This window comes from Oryzias latipes, chromosome 3 (genome assembly GCF_002234675.1).
Source record: "Oryzias latipes chromosome 3, ASM223467v1".
NCBI classification, from domain to species: domain Eukaryota; kingdom Metazoa; phylum Chordata; class Actinopteri; order Beloniformes; family Adrianichthyidae; genus Oryzias; species Oryzias latipes.
The window spans coordinates 8585305-8608837 of NC_019861.2; the positions used below are offsets into that span (position 1 = coordinate 8585305).

Here is a 23533-nt window from a genome sequence, read left to right on the forward strand (position 1 = left end):
AATCTAGTAGAGGTTGATTTTGGTTTCATCTGTCCAAAGAATGTTTTTCCAGAAGTGTGCTGGCTTTTTTAGATGCTTTTTAGCAAAGTCCAATCTAGCCTTCCTATTCCTGAGGCTTATAAGTGGCTTGCATCTTGCAGTGTACCCTCTGGATCTACTTTCATGCAGTCTTGTTTTTATGGTAGACTTGGATATTGATACGCCTACCTCCTGGAGAGTGTTGTTCACTTGGTTGGCTGTTGTGAACGGGTTCCTCTTCACCATGGAAATGATTCTGCCATCATCCACCACTGTTGTCTTCCGTGGACATCCAGGTCTTTTTCCGTTGCTGAGTTCACCAGTGCTTCCTTTCTTTCTTTCTCAGGATGTACCACACTGTTGATTTTGCCACTCCTAATACTGTAGCAATTTGTGGCATGGTTTTTTTCTGTTTTCTCACCTTTATGACGGCTCCTTTCACCTGCATGGAGACTCCTTTGACCGCATGTTCTCTGTTCACAGCAAAATCTTCAAAATGAAAGCACGAGTCCTATAATCAACGCCAGGCCTTTTATCTGCTTCACTCATAATGACATAACAAGGGAATTGCCCTCACCTGCCCATGCAAGAGCATGGTATTCAATTGTCCAATTACTTACGAGCCCATGAAATGAAAGGATTGTGTTTACAAAATGCTTTAGTTTTTCACATTTTTATGCATATATATATTATATATATATATATATATATATATATATATATATATATATATATATATATATATATATATATATATATATATATATATATATATATATATTCATATTCATATTCATCCATTCACTGTATATATAACTGTGGAATTTTTTTTGTAAAAAAAAAACTTTTTTGAACCAACAGAGGTTAAAATAAGTATGTAAAATACTATGTTTTACCTGAATGATTATCCCTTTGCTCTTGTATTCAGCTTGCAGTCCTCTTGAGAAGAAGTCCACAAAGGCCTATTTGAAGTAAATAAAACATTAGGGGGAAAAAGATGAAAGAACAACAAGAATCTAGAAATGTAATAAGTCTTTTAAAATCATATTGAATGTATAATGTAAAGGTGGGCTGGAATTAAAAGCTCAACAGATTAATGAGCCTAACGGAACAGCAGGCTGCCTTTAGGCTCACTAACAGACGAGAGGGATAAAACACTGGTAATGCCATGTGCTTCCACCGAGATTTCTAATTTGTCATGAGAGCAGAGAATTATTCATCTTCAAGAGTTAGCAGGGTGTATCGATTAGGTTTCACTTGCCTGTATTCTTGTGGGAGAGTAAGCATAATATTTCTGAGATGACAACAAAATACGGATTTCTCCTCAACAGCTACAGCAAATATTTACGTCGGAACCATTTTTGAAGCTTGTTGCACTATTCAATTCAATTTTTTATTGAATTCTTTCTCAAGCAAATTCTTCCTCAAGTATCACTGAGCAAAAAGATCAGTGACCAAATTCAATAATCACCTTCGAAGCGGAGTAGATGGTAAGGAGAGGAACGGGGTACATCCCACTGGCAGAGGAGATGTTGAGAATAGCTCCTTTTTTCCTAGAAACAAAGCACAAGTAATGATCCTATACAATAAAAAATACATCTTAAAAAAGAAAAGGAAAAAAAAAAACTGGATCTCAGGAGAGGGGGGTTAGGAGTTGAGATGGTGGCGCAACAGACATCTCAGCCTGAAATCAATCCCAGCAAGATAAAAGGATAGGGTAGTACGAGTACTCAGAGGCTGGGCCAAACCTACACTCATAGTACATCAAAGTAGAGCTGGTTGATAATGACGAGATCAAAGCTGGAGCAGCATCAATACTTAAATGTTTACAGTCTGACAACATTTTTGCTTCAGCCAGTCATGCCAACATGTTGCTTTTTTCTGACATTTCAAGGAATAAAAGATGAATTCATACAACCTATTGTAAAAAAAATATCTATTTGTATATAAAGGTATTTGGTATATGTATTTTAATTTTAAAAATATGAAAAAAGTTTTTAAAAAAATACATTTTGCCATAGCTAATCCACCTTCCTCTGCCCCCTTCAGAGCAGTCCTAAGTCACCGCTCTCTTTCCCAGTTTCATTAAGAGACAACCATCTATGGTTTACCAAACGTAGAAGTTTTGTTGAGGCCTGTGGAGTTCGGTTGGTCTCATCTTTGCATACCAATCGTTTTCACTTGATTAAAACACATAGCTAGCAGTACCGGAATGTCACAGCATGCAGGAAGATTTAAAGGACACATTACGCCCATTATTCCAACAACTTAAGTCTGCTGGGAAATAAATCAAATGTTTAGCTTTTTAATGCTTCATAGAAAGAAAGAAAAAAAAGGTTTTGTCCAGCCGCTGCTGGCTTGTAGTAATTCATAAAATATATTAAACTAGCGCTGCATTAACATGTGGTTGCAAACAACAAACTGGAATCGTTGATCAGCCGCCTCTCCATTTGGAGGACTGTGGATTGGATCTCCAGCCCACATAGCATGTGTGATACCTCTGTTGATACCTCCTAAACTACCATAAACGTGTGGCTACTGGATGAAGATGGAGGGGGGTTATTTAAAAACCCCTGTGCTGGAAACAAGATTTGTTAATTGTTTTTTTAGTTGACTTAATAATTTGACTTTTCTTTTAATATGCTCCTGCTGTTCCTCATATTATAATCTTCACCCGATTCAAACTATCAGCTGTAAATAGCTAAACAGTTAATTTGAAGAACTAAACCTATTGCAAAAAATCTCAACATATTGATTTTCTACCTGTTATGCGTTTTCAGCCATTGACTGTATATGGGAACTGGACCAAGTGACCCCTCCCTCCTCATGTTCCAAACAGGAGGTAGCTGCTGGTTCCAAGAAGCCAGAATCCCATAAACCTCTATATAAGGGATAATGGCAAATGAAGTGTGCATTATCAGAAATTAATGCACGCCGTTGAAGCCTGAACTGTCAGATGTTAAGCGGAGAACGGTTGCTTCTGCGAAGTGTGTTCATTTCTGATAATGCACACTTCAAAGGCATCATCCTGATTATACCGTGGTCACTTACAAACAAAATAAATATTCAATCAGTTTTTTATCCTTTATTCTTGTTATCTTTTCAGTTTAGATTGATTTTTTCCACAATAGCAGACTATTTGTCTTATGGTGCGGCGCGTTGTCACGGTAACATGACATGGTGCCACTTGGGTTCCCCTGCCAGAATTTGTTTCCCCTGTCGTGATAGGAATTCTGGCATCGTTGATGTGTTTCGTAGCGATCATATTTGACCACAACAAGCGTAAATAGAAAGTGGATGTTTAAGATATACTTTGTTCTGGGGCTTGTGAGTGTTTGTTGTCATATTTGAAATTGTTTCCAACATATTTTACGTTAAACAATAACAGGAACATGGATTCTGTCAGGCTGCTGATCCAGCCTGCCAGAATCAGTGCCCCCCAATAATTTGCAGTAGAAGCAACAACTATTTATTAATGCTTTCACAACAAACTCACTTTCATAAAACGGGTTACTTACACAAGGAGTTTTTAGTTTTTTGTTTTTAAACACAAAAAGCTTTTGTTGTTTTATGTACCATAAACGTGCAGATTGTTGTTTTTGTCCAGATGATAAAGCAAAAGCTTGCTTTAAAGAAGTCAGCCCTGTGATTTAGAACATTTAAGCTATGTGACCGGAACTTCTTTTTAAGTTTGCGTTATCACTGTGGATTATCACTTTTTAATGCAAACCCTGCAACCAATCAGAATCAAGTCTTTGTATTTTTTTCAGCAGTTATTTGTTATTCAATTTATAAACTGACCAATCAGGTGCTTCAATTAAAGTATGTGGTCTCACGGCAAATGTTCCAAGAGTTTGACAGTTTTCGTGTATCCCGCTTTCAAGTGGGGGTGAGTGGTTGCCATAGAAACGACTCAGACCAATCGCTGCTTACTGATGATATTTGGCCTCAATATACGACGTCCGTACAGAGAAAAAAACGGTGCCTCATTTCATTGGAACTGGAAGTAAGCCATTTTCTATGGATGTTGTGACATTCACTCGTTCCAGTTCTCATATACAGTCAATGTTTTCAGCAAACACTTACTTCCCTTTTTTTTATCTCCTATGTATAATTTTGTAAATTAGAGAATTTTGTTTTTCACATTATCAACATAAATCAAGCATTTATTTGGCCTGTTGATCTCTGTAGGACTGTACACGTTAAAAAGAAGAAAGTTCTCAAACCTTCTGTTGTCTTTACCCACCAACATAAACAATAGTGTGATAAAGTTTTACCCAGCTTTCTTTGTTGTTTATATTCTTTTTTAAACTATTTTAAATATTAGATAAAGCCAAAATTGTTACCAAAATTTGGACTTTTTAAATTAAAAGGGGTTCAAGGCCTCAATGTAAAAGTCCACAAAGAATTGGAAGACTTGCTGTAGTGTATGGAACCAGAAATTCTGCTTCCTAAAGATCCTAAAGGAGAAGTTCTCCATTCATGGCTTCTAATTGAAGCAGGACAATGAAAGGGTGTTGTAGTCTAAGGAACAAAACAAAGACTTTGAAGGGACCAGATCAATTTCCTAAACTGAATCTAAACGTAGACGATGTTGAATGACCTTGAAATGGAAAATGTGGCAAAAGTACAACAATGTAATGAGGACAAGTGAACCAGAATCTTCCACAATCACAGTTCTAAAATAGCAAGTGATGACCAGAATTTAAAAGCTGGTCTACCATTGAAATGATCAGTATTCTGACTCACCTCTCAACCATACGAGGTAAAACAAGACGAGTCATCTAGAAAAAAAAAGGAAAAAGCAAGTAAGATGCAAGAAAGAAGTAAGGAATAGACAAACGAATGTGAATCGTGGGCAGTGCGTGGAAGTGTGTGTCCACATTTGCAAACAAGTGTGTGAGGGGGAGGTGTGTGAAGAGGTGGTCAGGAGGAAGAAAGAACAGAGATGGTAATAAGAGCAGAGGGGGTGTTTGAAACAGGATCCAATCACACAAATGAAAAGTTAAAAATGTGCACAGGCTTTAGCAGTTGCTCTGAGAACTGCTGAACAAAAAAAATTGAAAGTAAAATGACTAACAAGGCCTAATGTCACCATTCTGACATGGTGAGCTGTTGGTCTGACAGAATAAGACAAACTGTCACCTGTTTGGGTCCATTAATACAAAGTTATTTACTCTAAAGCCACCCAAATATCACAGAGAGACACAAGAGACAGTGGTGGAAATAAGTATTTGATCCCTTGATAGGTTTGCACACTTGAACAGAAATTGACAATCTGTCATTTTAGCAGTAGGTTCATTTGAAAAGTGAAGACATTGACTTTAAAGAACTTTAATAAATTTTGTTTAATTTCATTGATGGAAACAAGTATTTAACGCAACTTGTAACAATGAAAAGCTCTGTTCACACAGACCAGTTAGACAATTCGGATCATCCTGTCACTTGAATGAAAGACAGCGGTTTGAACTGATCACCTGCAGAAAAGAAAAGTCCAAAGAATCAGTCCATCAGTCAGACTCCAAACTCTCCATCATGGGAAAGACTAAAGACCTTTTAGTGGATGTAATGTAGAAGACTGTAGACCTGTATAAGACTGGAATAGACAACAAAACCATCAGCAGGAAGCTGGGGCTAAGGCAGAGGTGGGCACTGAGGGCCGCATTCCTGCATGTTTTCCAGCATACCATGCTCTGGCATGTTCTGATTGGCTGGACACACCTGAACCAGGTAATCAGCCATTAGTATGGCAAGGATGTCTGGAAATCATGCAGACACACCGGCCCTCGAGGCCTGGAATTGCCCACCCCTGGGCTAAGGTGACAACTGTTGGTGCAGTCGTGCCAAAATACAAGAACGTGACCATCAATCCACCTATAGGTCTGGGGCTCCAAACCGGATCTCACCTGGTGTGGTTTCAATGGTCATGAGATCAGTGAGAAATAGACCTAAAATAACACAAAAGGAGTTAGCTGTTGATCTCAAATCGGATGGAACCACATTCACCAAGAAAAACATTTGGGACTACTGTACGCCACAATGGTTAACATCTTTAACCTCTTCTTAAGAAGACACGTGCCTGCCTGAAGTTTGTCAATAAACATCTTCATGATTTAGAGAGTGATTGGGAGGTGCTGTGGTAAGACAAAACCAAGATAAAGCTCTTTGGCATCAACTCAACTCATCGTGTTTGGAGGAAGAGTAATGCTGTCTTTGACCCAAAGAGCGTCATCGCTTATGTCAAGCATGGAGGTGGAAGCATTATGCTTTGGGGACGTTTTTCCGCACAGGGCTACTTCACCGTGTCAATGGTAGGATGGACGGAGCCATGTACTGTTAAATTCTGAGTAAGAACCTATTTCCCTGCAACAGGAGGCTTAAAATGAGTCATAAATGAGTCAACAAATGAATGACCCAAAAAATGCAGCCAAAGCAACCAAGGAATGTCTGAGGAAGAAGTCTGTGGACCTCGATCCTATTGAAAATCAATGGAGAGCTGAAGCTCAGAGCTCAAGGAAATGCAGACAAATTTAAATTCTTTAAAGTTGATTTCTTGACTCTCTCATTGTCATCCTAACAACAGGTTCATTTTAATTAACAGTTTGTTTTTAAGTGGGCAAACTTACAAAACCAACAAAGGATCAAATACTTGTTCTCTCCACTGTAAAGTCACAAAAACAAAATAGTGAAGACAGAATCAGAGCTGGACTTGGTTGGAAGATCAATTCAGCACTGCAAGAAAAACACATGCAGTCCCTGCTTATTCCCGTTTTAATATTCGCGGTTTCACATATTCACAGATTTTTTTTTAGTCTTTTGACTCCTCCCGGTTCATCACAAAAACAACAAGGAGGTGCTGCGGGGGAGGAGGGGAGCGGAGATGACGAGCATGCTGGCCCGTCGTCTTCCTTAGCCAGCTGCTAAAAAATATTTCCAGCTATTTTTACTGGTTCTTGAATCGCTATAACCGAAGTTTGTGTCGCTGCATGGAGAAATGGGATCAGCTGACTCAGAAGTGGGCGGAAAATTTCCTGAAACGCTGAGGAGGATAATCACGGAGGATAAACATCATCCAGATGAGAGAATGACGGATGAAACTTCATGAGGAAACACAGACACTCTTAATGTGTGTTATAAAGTACGCTACGGTACATTCTATTGGTCTGTACAAAAAAAAAACATGTTGAGCAATGTTCCGGTGTTCGTTGACTTATGTTTTGCAAAACATCAGAAATGTTTCCGAAGAATTTTTGATGAGTAAGGTACAGTGACGGACATTATTCGACCGCATGGTTGGGGGGGGTTCTCCGTATTTGCAGATTCGGCGTATTGGCGGGTGTCTCTGGTTAGGGTTGGGCGATGTCCCTTAAATTGGCCGTTGACGATGTTTGCTGTCAACCATCGGGATGGACGATGACATCGTGGGGGGGGCGGGGGGGGGGGTATTTTTACATTTTTCGTTCTTATATAACTGCTATTCGTTTTTTTGCTTTTTTCATTTTATTTCCCAACTAATGACTAATCCGCGATGATCCAGTATAAACTGAGGGAAGTGACTTTAACAAAAAAAGTAACAAACAAAATAGAAAAGAAGTAGTCCGCTCCCGCACTTCACTAGTGAAGTGGACCGGCTTTACAGCTTTGTGTTTGAGGGGAAGGGGGGGGGGGGGGGGGGTGCTTTGTTACATGAGCGCTATGTGTGGGAGATTTAAGACTGCGATCCGTCCCGCAGCTCTAGGGGTACAAACAACCGAACTCAGAACCGGGTCTAAAAGTGTGTGTCTGAGCACAGCTCGGATCGTCAGCACACACAGCGGTTTGAGCTTCAAAGCAGAAATGTCGCTCAGTCCTTAGAAAACATTCAAACAATCACGCGGATTTGTGTTTCCAGTCGTGTCCCGACTAAATAAAGGCTGATGTTATTCTTACATGTTTACATGCAGCCAGCAAGCAGCACCACCCAAAGCTAATGTTGTTAGCCCGTGTTAGCATACTGCTAATCCTGGCTTCGTTCAGAAAAAGCACTGACCACACGGATTAAAATTCAAATGATGAGCGAACAGGTGTTTCATAATAACTGTAACATTATTAAAAGCACGTTTAGAAGATCATCTCGTATTTTACCGAGCTGGCATGTCAATGTATATAGCCGCTCGGCGCTGTTTAACATTGTTTTGTATTGAATTGTTACATTCAATAAAGTTTGAAAAAAAAAAGCCGCTCGGCGGAATTTATATCCTTCCGGTTTTCAAACCCTACTGCGCATGTGCGAATGATTTATTCCGACGGAAAGTGTGACCTTAGTGAACGTTTTTATATTCTGAAAACATTTTTCTGGGCCCATGTACACGGTTGGATTCTAATCCGACCATTGATCCCATCAAGGTATTTTGCACATGTAACCGCGGCTAATGGTGTCGACGCGCAACGTGGCGGGGGCGTGGCATCACGATGGTGGTCTCTCCATCGGGATGTCAGTCACCCATCACGATGGACGATGATATCGTCCATCGGCACAACCCTATCTCTGGTCCCTAACCCCCGCGAATACGGGGGGAATAAGTTATATAAAACTCCTTAGAATAGTAAGATTTGATTCTTTTTTTCCAAGAAACAAAACTTTTCACAAAAAAAAGACTAATAACTGCAATACACAGACAATAAAAGAAAAAATAAAATGTTTTGCAACACTCACCTGGCACACTGACGTGATGTTAATGTTAACCATTGTATCAATAAACTGAAATGAGAACAAGAGCATTATTTTGTGTTTGTACAAATAAAAGACTAAGTGTATTTTTTGTTAAAAATAAATTGAAGCTTAATATCAACTTAAAGCAGCAGTTTTAAATTCCAACAAATGAACAATCACATTCACTGGTTATAAGGAGTTAACCTCCTCCTCCCAGTCGATAGCGACTGTGTGTAACAGACGTTACTGACTTCACGACCCGCAAGCTTCAATGGTTTAATGAGCCTCGAGTTTGCTCTTTCAAGTTTTCAACAGTTATAAGAGGCACAAGACTGATAACGGGGGAGAAAAGCAGTCCACTTATGGTACATTGATTCACTCTGAAGTGGAACAATATTGATCTAATCTGGGATTTGAATTTGACACGTGAACCAGCCAAACACACAACTTCAGACATTAAAGGAGGAATCACATGTTCTCAGTTATGAAGATGGTTTGCAAAATTATTAAAGCAGAAAAGACATTTGCGCCTGAGGCATTGGCGTTGCTTATATTTTAAAACATTGACTTACGTAATTAACGTTAAATGTACTCAGATATGTATGTTTGACGTTATAAGTTAAAACACTTACAGTGTCCAGATTTGGTACATTGAGGAAGAACTCGGGATGAGAATAGGATATTCCGACATTGTTTACTGTCAACAAGAGAAGAAAAAAAAGTTGGAAAAGAAATTGTTATTAAATTGTCAGGTTAAACAAAAAAAATTAAAATACGAGTCGGATGCAGCAGTTCCATATTAGACCACGGGAGGTTGTATTTGCAGAAAACAATTTCCCATTGACTTCCATGTTTTAACCATTGACTGTATATGAGAACTGGACCAAGTGAGTGTGACATCACCCATAGAAAATGGTTTACTTTCGGCTCCAACAAAATAAAGGTAATTGAGCTGCAATTTTGAGCCGCATGTTGGAACCAGACCACGTCAGTAAGCAGCAATTTGTCCAAATCGGCCGAGTCATTATTTCTATGACAGCCACTTTTGCCAATCAGGAGTGAGCTTGTTGGTAGGCCATACCCGTTCCTCTTAAAAGAGGGCTAAGGAGAATCTCTCACTAAAACATTTTCAGCAGGCGCCACATTCAAAGTATCTAAATGGTTTGTTTATAACTTGAAGAAATAACGACAGTAATAACTGTTTATTTCAACAAACGTTTGTGGGATTTTAGCTTCTTGAAGCCAGCAAATTCAGTGGAGCTAAAAAAAAGTATTTAGTCAGCCATCGGTTGTGCAAGTTCTGCCACTTCAAAAAATGAGAGAGGCCTGTAATTTTCCTCATTGGTATAGCTAAACTATGAGAAACAAAATGAAAAAAAAAAATTACAGAAAATCACAGTCTGATTTGTAAAGAATTTATTTGTAAATTATGGTGGAAGATAAGTATTTGGTCACCTGCAAACAAGCAAGATTTCTGGCTCTCACAGACCTTTAACTTGTTATGTAAGAGGATCCTCTGTCCTCCACTCATTACTGGCACCTGTTTGAACTGGTTATCTAGATAAAAAACAACTGTCCTAACCTCAAACAGTCACACTCCAAACTCCACTATGGCCAAGACCAAAGAGCTGTCTAAGGACGCCAGAAACCAAATTGTTGTCCTGCACAAGGCTGGAAAGACTAAATCTGTAATAAGTCAGCAGCTTGGTGTGAAGAAATAAGTTATTAGGAAATGGAAGACATACAAGACCACTGATAATCTCCCTCCATCTGGGGCTCCCTGCAAAATCTCACCCTGTGGGGTCAAAATGATCACAAGAACGGTGAGCAAAAATCTCAGAACCACATGGGGGACCTAGTGAATGACCTGCAGAGAGCTGGGACCAAAATAACAAAGGCTACCATCAGTAACACCATCAGTAACACACTACACCACCAGGGACTCAAACCCCAGGGCCAGACGTGTCCCTCTGCTAAAGCCAGTACATGTGCAGGTCTGTCTAAAGTTTGCTAGAGAACATTTGGATGATCCAGAGGAGGATTGCGAGAATGTCCTATGGTCAGATGAAACCAAATTAGAACTGTTTGGTAGGAACTCCACTTGTCATGCTTGGAGGAGAAAGAATTCTGAGCTGCATTCAAAGAACACCATGCCTGCTGTAAAGCATGGTGGTGGGAACATCATGCTTTGGGGCTGTTTTTTTTTTTCAGCAAAGGGACCATGTATGGGGCCATGTATCCTCAGATTTTAAGTTAAAACCTCCTTCCATCAGTAACAGCATTGAAGATGAAATGTAGCTCGGTCTTTCAGCATGACAACAATCCCAAAAACACACTCCCCAGGTAATGAAGGAGTGGCTTTGTAAGAAGCATTTCAAGGTCCTGGAGTGGCATCGCCAGTCTCCAGATCTCAACCCCATAGAAAATCTTTGGAGGGAGTTGAAAGTTTGTGTTGCCCAGTGACAGCCCCGAAACATCACTGCTCTAAAGGAGATCTGCATGGAGGAATGGGGCCAAATTACCAGCAAGAGTTTGTAAAAAAAACTTGTAAAGATTAAAAAAAAAAAAACATTTGACTGCCGTCATTGCCAACGAATGGTATAAAATAAAGCATTGAGTTGAACTTTTGTTATTGACCAAATACTCATTTTCCACCATAATTTACAAATAATTTCTTAAAGTCAGACAAATGTGATTTTCTGGATTTTTTGTTCTCATTTTGTCTCTCATTGTTGAGCTATACCTATGATGAAAATTACAGGCCTCTCTCATCTTTTTAAGTGGGAGAACTTGCACAATTGGTGGCTGACAATACATTTTTGCCCCACTCCCTTCCTAACGCAAGCAGTGATGGGGTCACTCATAAGTCCTCATTTACAAGCAATGGTTTTTTACCCTTTTTAAGACCAGAGCTGTTGACACTCTTTAAATTACAGTAACTTTTTAACCACTTACACAGTTAACATTCGGGCAGATTCTGGAGCGAAGAAAAGCAGGCTTGAGCTGATAAACAACACTTTACAGTAGTGAAATGTTTATGCAATCCATGTAAATGAGCTGACTCTGACGAGGAGAAAAGGGGCTTTGCCCCGCATCGGCATTCATGGGAATTACGTTAAAAACGTGTGAGGATAGTTCAAAGAGCATGTGTTATTTTGCTGTCACCGGCAACATTCAAAGAAAAAGAAGGCAAAACCAAAATTAGCTTTTAAAGAATCAGAGCTTAAATGTGTTTTACTTTAGATGTTTGTCGTTCTTGTAAGATGGACAGTTGTAAAAAAAAAGCTGTATATTCCTAGAAAACAAATGCAAATATTATTTATATACTTAATTTCTGAATAGATATTCATGTGCGTGGCAGCACATTTGCCAGTAGCCTTCCTAAAACAAACATTAACCCACATAGTCTACAGGAAAGACTGAAGTGACCAATAGCATTAGGGGGGGAAAAAACACTAACTTCAGTGATGGGTCAGAAATGGTTGAAAATGAATCTGACTTTAATGTCAGATGCAGCAATAATCAACTAATCCTTGAAGAAATAATTATTGTATAAAACAGAAATATTTTTTCCTTTTACTTAAAAACGCTTCTTCAGCATGACACTTGTCTTTTAAAAACAAAAAAATCAATACGTCTTTACACTTCATGCATCATTGATGCACTTTGGCTAGAAAATGATTGAAGGCCTAACTTCAGATTTGACCACATGTCTAATAGGAAACATCAAAGTAGAAAAAGTCACTCGATGCGTTGAATTCAGTGAAAATCTAAATAAGTTCCTTCTGTGGGCTTAGGGAGGAACAAGTAGAGTCAAAAAATGAGATGTCCTTTTACCTTACATGCGTCTAAAAAAGGGAAACAGTATTTAAGTGAGATTGCCTCAGCATCTGCTTCGAACTTACCCAAGACTCCAATCTCCAGCCCCGCCAGTCCAGCTTCTATTTTGGGGTAGATGTCCACAGAACTGAAGTCTACTGCAATTGTCTTGGTCTCCACACCACATTTGCCTGCTGAAGGCAAACATATGATCTCAATATATTAAACATTTTCAGCTACATGATAACGTTTATGAATGAGACCATGAGTCACACAGGGAGGACAAACTTGGGAAAGAAAATGAACAAGCCCTAAAGTAACTGGCACTTAGGGAGTTCCCTCTTGGGTTTTCTTTTTCTTTTCTTTTTTTTTTACTGTTCAGAATTCTTGTAAACTGAATTTTGTTAGTTCAGCTGAATCGAAAAAGGAGCTGCATCTTTGACAACAGTTACAGCAGTATGGATGTGTCCAACAGCTGTCATGTTTAACATGAACTGCATTACTTTGCTGCGTTTAAAGCACATGAGCTGTTGATTTTCCCTTTATTCATGACTTTGGATTAAGTTTAGCTTAAGGGAAAACACTGCATTTCCTCCAGTAGATCAAAAAACAAACAGTTTGATCTAAAGAACTCACCGATCGCCTTGGAAACTTCATCCAGCTTCTCCTGGGAGCGGCTGATCAGGACGATGGAGAAGCCTCTGCGGGCGAGCTGGATGTACAATGAACACGTGTATAAATGCAACACTCAAGAACCAGCAGAACCCTGTGATTCTAACATCTGAACTCCGAAGTGGGTTTCACACTAAACATGGGTTCTTACTAGGAATGCAGCAATTCGCTTTAACCACAATCCGGTTCAAACCTCAATTTTTGGGTCATGATTCTGTTTGATATATGAAGTGTGTATTACAAAACGAAAACCAAACATTTTGAAAACCCCCCTTTTTTTTTTTTTTTGCTTATAAGCAAGTAACAATGCAGAAAAAAACCCAGTAGGGCTTATAATAAGCCTGGTGTACGATACACTTTCCCTACGATTTGGTTAAATGCTGCAACAAACGGTTCGGTTTTCGATCAAGAATTGTGGCATCTCTAGTTCTTAAAAAAATTTCGAGGTAAGTGAAATAGGACTGCATGATAAAAAAAAAATTTAATAATCAAATTTCCGTTACTGAATGCGTATTAAGCACAGGAAACTAGTGCCAACTGTACATTTATAAGATGAGCATGGGCTGCAATAATGGATTTTTTTTTTTTTTGTCTGGAACAGTCATCCTTTGATGTGTTTGAAACTTACCTCCTCAGCGTATGCTTTCCCAATGCCATCAGTGGCTCCTGTCACAACTAAAAGTTTAAGAAAAAGACAAAAAAAAGTTAGAAATATACATTTTATTTTTATTAGTAGTTAAAAAGTGGTGAAAAATATCACAAAAATCACAGTTTGTATTGCTTAATGAAGTAAAGCCTAAATGCAAGAGCAGAAACGGGGCTGAGAGGGAAACTAGGAAGAAGACCAAACGTGACCAACTCTGTTGAACGTAAGTAAAGGACCATTATAAACATGCCGTTTAAGTGTATGCACTAAACTAGGGCTGCACGGTATGAGGAAAACTCACGATATGCGATATTAGTGAGCAAAATTGTGATGATATAACATGCGGTACATGAAAAAAAATAGCAAAACAACTAAATACATCATTTCCATTTCCCTGCAACAGATTCATTTAAATAAGAGTCAACATAACTTAAATTATACTCCAAATGACTTTGGTTTACATAGAAGGCGAACATCTAACATAAGAGGGCTGCATCCAAATGGTCAACAACGTGAAGGCGTCTATCCGATTGGTCAAATGCATAAATGGATTTATTTGATTTGTTAAATACTTCAAGCTGTCATTAGATTGCTTTAGCACATTTAAGGTACTCAGTTATTGCAATTTTTGCTGTCTTTTGCGATATGCATATTGCACAGCTTGATATCGTGATGATGATACATTTGTGATTTGTCGTCCATGCCTATACTAAACAATATAATAAAAGGAGCATGAAAGAGAAAGTCATCTGCAGGAGCAACACCTGATCTTAATCTGCTGCAGTAACTGCAGTTTTTGTTTTTGTTTTTTTTTTGTTTGTTTTTTTTTTGGGGGGGGGGGCAACTAGATTTGGTTTTGTGGCAGCAGAATTCGCTTTCACCCTGCCACACGTCACTCATGATGGCTAATCTGGCTTTGTCTTAAAATCAGTATTCCGATTCATCCCATGAGAGTGGGAGCGTTAAGCTCACAATTACTGAAGGCCAATCAAGTTGTTCTACACCGAAGGGGAACATTTATTTCTGCTTGACCTCACAGATGAAGTCGTCTGGAAAATGTCGTGGAATCATAAGAAGCTTGCCTGGACTGCAGTCCTTTTCTTTGCCTTACATGGACTATAACTCATCAGCTGACCAGCGTGACCCGGTCAGGTCCAGCTAGTCTGAGAGGAAACCCATTTGCAGGTGAATGAGTCCAATTGGTTCTGCTGAAGCAGATAAGCAGGAGCTCTAAGGATTGGCCGTTTCACAGATCAGGGAGTCCCTCATTCACTGTGGCTGTATAGAAGAGCAAGACTAAACACTGAGCCTTGTAATGTGAAGAGAAACAATTTCCTACAATCTTAAAGGAAAAAAGCTTCACAAAATTGGATTATTATTATTATTTTTATAAAAGCATCAAGGACAAGATGTTATTTGAAACCCTCAACTTTAAACTTGTGCACAGACACATCCTTGGTGATTATCTGCTGTATTTAGACTTCCTGTCAAACAATCTTTTATAACCTTCAATGTGCTGTGACCTTAAAAAAGCCCCAAACAAAAATCTACATTAGACAAAAAAAATGTTTAAAAAATCTGAGGACAATAATCCTATTGGACTAGCAGTAATGAAAAATCTTTTTTCCCCCCCCTTCTGTATTTCCCATTAAGAAAAACCAAAAGACAACCAGTCGAAAGCTGGAGTAACAGCGCAGGAAGAGCTAAGCTGTTCCCACAAATCAACCGGCAGCGATACACGGAGAAAGAGTGCCACCTACAGGAGCTATTCTGACCTCCACTAGATGTGTGAGGGAATAAACCAACGATAGCCGAACACAAAAAGCCTCAGAACTACACTCATCCTTCGAGGAGATTGTGCAGCTTGTCTGTGCGGACGTTTGCACTGCAGAGCACAGCACACACACGGAGCAGATGAAGGAGGACAAAGAGAAGGAGGTCCTCTCCGTCATCCGTGGCAGCAGAGCCAGCAGATGCCCTGGAACTGCCTGGCACAAACAGCAACGGCAGCAGCAGGGGACTATTTTTAGCTGCACCCGTCGTTCAGAAAGAGCTATTCCTCACACCTCTGGCAACTCTAACAAAATGGGAGGAAAAATAACAAAAAGAGTCAGAGGAAGGGTTACAATACACCTCGGCATCATCTGCAATGACTCACTCGAAGAGAAATTCAAAACAAAATTTCAAACCGATTTGGTCCAAGCCGTAAAATATAGCTATCTCTTGAGGTCTTCGTTTAAGAGAACTGAAAAGAGCAAGGAATAAAAAGATATTGGAGATGTTTGAGACTTTTTCTCAATGTCAAAATAACAAAAGTTTGTTTTAAGTTCTTAAAGTCCCACTCCAATCATCTTTGATCTGTTCTAAAAGAGTACCCAGTGATCTTTTTTTTAACTGCGATTATCCCTTTTTTAGCCTAAATTTAAAAGCTTGTGTCGTTTTCTAGGACATAATTTCTGCAGAGCAACGGAAGTTCATTAAAATTTGCCTCAGAGTTGTGGGTGTGATCGTTGGCGCAGCGCAACCTTCCCCTCTCGCTGCTGAGAGCTCTCTGTTTCCATGCTCTTCTGCTAGCTTAGAGTCCCTCACACTCCCAGCATATTTTCTACATCACAAATACAATCTTTTTTCAAACACAATTGTGAATTCCTCCGGATTCACAATTGTTTGAATACAAAATACTAAATAATTAATGTTCTTTATATATGTCATAAGACCATGTCAATAACACCACTTTTGTCGGAGTGGGTCTTAAGGATTTTCCAAGTCAAAGCTCTTCTCAATTTTTAATTACAAAAATGGGTACCGGAATTATTTCCAGCCAAACTTGAGCAAAGATGTTGTACTGCTGAGATAAGCATGGCATGGTTTGGAATGGTCAAGTATACATGGTCACCACAGGTCCAAACACTAAGTGTAAAACTTGATTGCAATAGTTTAATAACTTATCTGGCACAGTAAAAAGCTTTGGCTTCATCATTTTTTTTTATGATTAGATTGGATCCTCAAAAATGGCCAAAAACTTGGCTCACAGTTTCAACCAAACCAGATTAACATTTATTGATCGAAAGGAAACTGGAGAAATTTGCATCTCAAATATGAATTTAAAACACTGGCAAACAATAATAACAAAAAAAAACGCTGAGAAACATCTCTGACTGAAATGTATCCACTGAGAGACCACAGTTCAAGCGATGTGGGCTCAAATATGGAGATGAACTTCCTGCAGCTGTAATAAAGATAATGCAGGCCTGCAGTCTGAAGCGGGGCTGAGGATGGGAAAGACTGTCCGTGAGCATCTTCAACAAGTCTAATCAGGCTGACTCACACAAGCACGGCCTTTGATCTCATATAAATGGATGTAATTAAAAAAGCCAAGCAAATCCATCAATTGAATTATCTCTGAAATAAACAGAAAGCAAATGTAGACGCAACTTCATAAAGTGAAAGAAAGGTCTGAACATGTCCGCAATTATTTGATTGGAATGTGCATTTGTATTTTATTGTATAATAGAATCACAAACATTTAGATGGAATTTGAATGGATTCAGTGGTTTAGCAGTGACATTTAGCACTGTTGCTAATGTAAACAAGCCTTTTTAGTAGGGGTGTAACGATACACGAGGTTGAATCGAACCGTTTCGGTACGGCAGTTTCAGTTCGGTTCACTGCTGTACCGTTTCGGTACGTCCCCCCTACGACGGAGTATTAGGGCCACCAAAAGTAAGTGTTTTTAAGTCGTAAATTTATGAGAAAAAAACTCGTAAATTTACGATATTAAGTGGAAGTGAGCATGCAGAGCAGCAGGTGAAACAGCGCAGCAACAGAGCAGACCGACTAAACTCAGTTGAACAGGTAAGCTGCATGAGCTTGAACGTTCCAAATATCTGGAAGCTTATTAGTTTGATTTACAATTTATTAAAGTTTTATTTATTGATGGTTGGTTTGCAGGATCCCTGAAGCCCGATGAAGCCATCGGTGTCCCTGCAGCTTTCCACTTCAATCCTTTCTTCCTCCACCAAAAACAAGATCTCTACGTTTGTGTGACGCTTCCGTCTGAGGAGGAGGATCACTTTTTTGGCATTTTCAACGTTCTAATGCTAATACAATAGACTATTTTCATTCCTCTTTGTTGTTTAATGATATAATGGGACGTTTACTTCCGCATTGGTGTTCGGATCTGATGACAGGTTCATGACGTAAGGTGACAGATGAACTTCAGGGTTTGTGAATGAAAAGGAGAATAAAAGCTGCAGCGATCCTCTGCACCAAAACGTGTCTCTGAGCTCCACATATGAAACTCCGCTTTACTGACACTGAACCCCGGAAAGCCGCCTCTAATGACAATAATCTGATTTTGAGTCGCCAAAGGTTCAGAATCTCTTTGTTTTAAACCTATAATAATCCAGAAATAAAGCTTCACAAAAGGCTCCACATCTTTCATTTTCAAGCGATGCTCCGATAAACGGACAATTTCGGTGTTTTCTCCTTGTTAATCCATGACTTTTTAAAAAGAAAATGTCATTGGTGGCCCTAAAACTCCGTTTTTTTTTCTTTTTTTAAAAATTTCAGTACTGCCTATGGTGTGTGATTTGAACTATAATAAACACCCTAATCTTTGCTAATAATTTAATTTTTCCACGAGTCCTATGTTCAAACTTCAAAGGCTTCTGGGGTAAAAAGTCTGCATCCAAGAAGGAGGGGTAGGCAGACAAGCAGATTGCTCCATCTCCTTTCTGGTATTAAAACCCATTAAATATGAACAGACACGAACAGCGTAACAACATGAACCTCACTTCTCTTCATAGCTCTCTCAGTTATGGTAAAGAATTCAACACACAAGATTCCACACTTCCCATGAGTCTTAGTGGCTGTAGGCGGTGCTAACCCCCAGGTCGCCACAGTAGTAACTTTGCGCCGAGGTGAAAGTAATGTTAGCTGTGAGTTTCCTCTGAGATGCTATTAGGTGACGGACAGTAAGCATGTCAACATATGGCTAAAGCAGACACGAGGCCAGAGATGAGGACCCCCCCATCTCCTAACGCTCTCCTGTGTGGGAACACTTCAGCTTTGTTGTCAGCATCCATGAAGGAAAAAGACAATTGGATAAGTCGAATGCTGTGTGTCGACTTTATTACACAAAGATAGCGTATGCCACAGGTAACGGGTTTACAAGTAAAGGAATGTTCACGTTAAAATGTTTTTTTTCTTCAGGCCAGTGTAAAGTATCCAAAGCTTTTGGTTCCTGGCAGTTAACAGTTTTTCTTATTTTATTAAGCAGATCACCTATATAGGTCAATTTTATTTATGGTTAGTTAAAACCAATGAGTGCATTTTGTAAGTAATTTTTTTCTGCCTTTTTTGTACCGAAAAAATACCAAAGAGATAGAGAGATAGATAAAAACTTTATTAAATCTCCCAAAGGAGAAATTCAGGTGTCCAGCAGCAAAGCACACACAATAAACAATAAAATATTAGTTTTTAAAATAGCAGTTAATATCAGGCAGATTTGTTAAACAGCAGTACCAAACCGAAATGTGCCGAACCAAGCCCATTCTGAATCGAACCAAATTGAGATTTTTGTGTACCGACGCAGCAGCTCACTGCTAAGGATTATTAAATCGGACTTCCACCGCTCTCACCACATTCCAGAGGGCAAATTAAGACCCCAGGGGTCTCTGTGGATGGTTCTCCCCAGCGACAAGCCCAAGAGGAAGCGTTAACAAAGGAAGCAAAAACGAGGCTGCAGGGGTGACCCGCTAGCGTGGCTGAAGAGACAACCATTTAAGCCGCCACTTCCAAACCAGATCCATTTTGAACAAAATTGACGAACTGAGGCTGAACAATATAACCAATAAGTGTTTCCGTGACTACTGTGTCATATTAATCACAGAGACTCGGCTGAATCCCTCCATACCGGACTCGGCTATCGAGCTAGCAGGCCGCACGGCCTACCGCCACGACAGGAACGGTGACTCCAGTAAGAGCAGAGGAGGGGGGCTATGCGTCTACAACAACGACAACTGGTGCAGAAATGCAACGACGGTAGACAGCTACTGTTCCCAAGATGTGGAATATCTGACTGTTGAATGCAGACCCTTCTACATTCTTCGTGAGTTTACCGTCGTCATGGTAACGGCCGTATACATACCACCCGATGCTAATGCTAGAATAGCCATGGAGGTGCTGCACAGTACAATAAGCACCCAGCAGAACTCTCATCCTGACGCAGTGCATATTATAGCTGGGGACTTCAATTATGCTGATTTAAGGTTCCCCACAAGGCTGTGTGCCGAGTCATCTGCTGTACACACTGTACACGTATGACTGTGTCAGCACACACCCAGACAATGCAGCCATTAAGTTTGCTGATGACACAACTGTGGTGGGGCTCATCTCTGGTGGTGATGGTGGGGCGGTGTGCAGACAACAATTTGGTCCTAAACACCTCAAAAACAAGAGAAGTGATCGTGGTCTGCAGGAGGAAGAAGTCGGATCTGCAGTCCATTGTCATTAATGGGGAGTGTGTGAAGAGAGTGCAAAGCTTTAAGTACCTTGGTGTGCACATTGATGAAGACCTCCAATGGAGCTCAAACACTACAGAGGTAATGAAAAAGGCCCAACAGCGTCTTCACTTCCTGAGGATCCTCAGGAGGGTCAACATGAAGAGAGAAAAGCTGGTTGCCTTCTATTGTTGCTCCATCGAGAGTGTACTAACATACTGCATCTGTGTGGTTTTCAAGCTGCACCACGCCACACAAGAAGGTTCTACAGAGGGTCATAAACACTGCCAAAAGATCATTGGCTACCCTCTTCCCTCACTGAAAGACCTCTACAGGACTCACTGTCTTGGGAGGGCACGCAACATCATGAAAGACTGCACACACCCAGGACACCGGGTGTTTAAATGGTTGCCCTCTGGAAATAATAACCAGCACTACAGAAAAAAATATCAAAACAAAATTAAGATTAGAAACAACAGGTTAAAAACTGAGCAAGAATGGTTATTCTGACAAATAAAATGACTGAATAGCTGATTATTCCTCAATAGAAGTCTATGGGATTTTGGCTTTTTGGAGCCAGTTCCTGTTTGGAACGCGAGGGCAGAGGGGTCACTCAGTCCAGTTCTCATATATGGTTTGTTACTGATTTGTTTAAAGCCATAAGCATAAATACCGGACAGATCATGGTGCCTATAAAAGGTGTTTCCTGAAAAAAAAGTTTGTTTATTTAGTAAAAGAGTTTAGATTTTGACAGTCCTCCTCCATTCCTCCCTGGTTTATGTGTGAATCTAACATTTCCTGTGTCTACATCCCCCTCGTGTGATTATCTTGAGTACCAGGGAGGTTGAGATGTGGAGCATCCTCTGGGGCTGAGGCAGAGCAAGCAGGAGGGAATGGAGGAGGGAAAGAGAGAAAGTGACAAACAAGAGCATGGGGGATCCTGGGGGCAACTAAAAATAGCACAGGAGGGGGGTGGAGGTGGTACAGGAGAGGCTGCAGGCAAAATGAGGAGAGAGAAGTTGGCATGAGTTTATTTTTAGCCTTTTTTAAGAATGAACTGTGTTGCAGTCGGAACCAAAATAAAGTGAATGTTCACAGCTGAGTGCATGTCACACAGAGGCTATTTTTAGAGATGCTGTTGACTCCTGCAAAACTAGGCCAGACTGTCCAAGTGTCCCGACAACGATGCTACTGTGAGCAAGCAAAGGCCTTTCTCCACATGACACCTCCATAACCAGGAATTCCTAGAAACCAGGCATCAGTTAAAATATTTTTTAAATTTTTTTTTATAATGCTACATTCACACCGCGCACGTGAGACACATGTTTAGCTTATGGTGTTCACACAGGACTCTCGCTACCCGATACTAGCGTACGTCTGCCGCCTACAGTTGGAAGAGGTTTGGTGTGAAATGCCAAAGTGGTGCAAATCCCGTGAATCTTGTTCCAGGCGTTTTCTTTCACCACTCTATTCTGATTTATGAACGACTTATCACAGAATTCCGTCAAACGGCAATTATTAATTTCTCCTTCGTGATCAATTTTCAAATGTTTGACACTTCCGTGAATGAAAAGGGACGCCACGCCACCCATTGGTCACCAACAAATCCGAGTCCTTGATTGGTCAAACTTTGACCTGGTTTTCTTCTAGCTAAAAACCCCTGTACATGCATTTAGGAGCATCTAAAAAGACTTTTCATTAAGAAGGGTCTCTTGTAAGTGCATTGCTGAGGGCGGTGTGAACATAGCTTAACAGGTGCTTTATGGCAGTCCCAAGAGGTTTAAAGAAGTACTGTTTGAAAACCTCCGCTTTAAAAATTATAGAGTTTTCATCACACACAACTAGAAAAACTAAACTCAAAAGTAAAGAGTTCAGCAGAGAGAAAGAGATTGGTTCACTTTACTCGTTAAAGTTATAAATTAATTGCAGTCTTTGCTTAAATGGAAAAATATAACCAAACCACAGAATCTGTACTATAACCTAAATAGTTGATAACTTGGTCAAACACCAAATCTGTTTATATGGAACTCTCCTTGTGCAGGTTAGTGCAGGGCTCCAGACTAACTTTTTTCACTAGGAGCACAGTGGCCCCTAACTGAAAATTTTAGGGGCACATACCGTAAATCAAAATTCTAACCAAATCTACTAATTTCCACTGTATTACTAATAAATACTTTAATAATAGATGCAGAAATTACAATGTGCTGTTTCAAATTCAGTGTCACATTTTAATCTGCACTTTTGAAGATGCACCAAGAAGGTAAACTGACAAAAGCATTGCTGTCATGACAGTACAAATAGTTAAGAAAACTGATGGAAATTTATCTTGGTGACACCAAATAGGTGCAGCCAAGATGCACAATAAGCGTGTTTGAGATCACCCAGGTGAACTCAACGCTGCACAGATCACCTGGTGTGTGACATATATTTTTGTTTTTGCTCCAACATCAACTGTCAATCATTACAAAAATTTCAGGAGAAAGGGGTGGGAGCAAGGGGCAAACCTACCCGGACACAGCTGGAAACTGAACTGACTGAAAGCTGCCCTACAGACTACAAAACAATGCATTATGGGACATGTGTCCTGATGGTTTTTGTAGTGGAGGGATTAATCAAAATAATTTAAAATACCAATTCATTAAAAAAGGCTACATACATTACAAAACCTTAAATAATCATAAAATATATAATAACACAGATCATACTAAGGGGGAGAAGAATATTAAAACTAAACTGAATGTTAAGGACAACTCCATTTCCAGGCGAGGTGCTGGTTCATTTAAAAAACGTCTATCGTTGCATTTTCAACACGTATTTTCAGTGTGTCTAAAACTAATGTTGTTTTTGCTCGAGCGTGTTTAAAGTTCAAGCCCCGTTAGCTGTCACGCATGTAGGTGTGGGACATATTCTCCTCAGCTGACCCGACTCCCGCGGGAGCGGTGTGCTGCCGTAACCCGTTTGATGCGCCGCCGTAACCGTAACCAAAACCTAAACCTTCCTCCGGGTCTGTGCGGCCCAGAGAAAAGTTCAGCACGGACTGCATGTATTTAGAAAATTACGAGCGAAAAGATACGTTCTAAAGGAAAGTAAGGAACTCCTTCATGTGGTCCGGGGAGGGCGCTGTCAGGTGTCCTGCTTTCAAACCCTGTCATTGTCACGCCCCCAAGAGTCATATACCCCACT

At 39.9% G+C, this 23533-nt stretch overlaps 1 protein-coding gene across 2 annotated transcripts in view; it reads right to left on the bottom strand.

Moving 5' to 3' along the window:
• The window catches only part of LOC101160884 (very-long-chain 3-oxoacyl-CoA reductase-B), a 44852-nt gene that overhangs the window by 12332 nt on the left and 8987 nt on the right, over positions 1 to 23533 (bottom strand). Inside the window, exons 2-9 of one of the 2 annotated variants that reach the window (XM_004066848.4) lie at positions 13830 to 13876; positions 13166 to 13241; positions 12616 to 12720; positions 9343 to 9407; positions 8714 to 8758; positions 4768 to 4802; positions 1490 to 1571; positions 915 to 980 (exon numbers count right to left, since the gene is read on the bottom strand). In XM_004066848.4, the coding sequence (XP_004066896.1) occupies positions 915 to 980; positions 1490 to 1571; positions 4768 to 4802; positions 8714 to 8758; positions 9343 to 9407; positions 12616 to 12720; positions 13166 to 13241; positions 13830 to 13876 (521 nt within the window). Of the gene's footprint in view, positions 1 to 914; positions 981 to 1489; positions 1572 to 4767; positions 4803 to 8713; positions 8759 to 9342; positions 9408 to 12615; positions 12724 to 13165; positions 13242 to 13829; positions 13877 to 23533 lie in introns of both variants that reach the window. The other variant, XM_011487565.3, reaches the window with a different exon arrangement.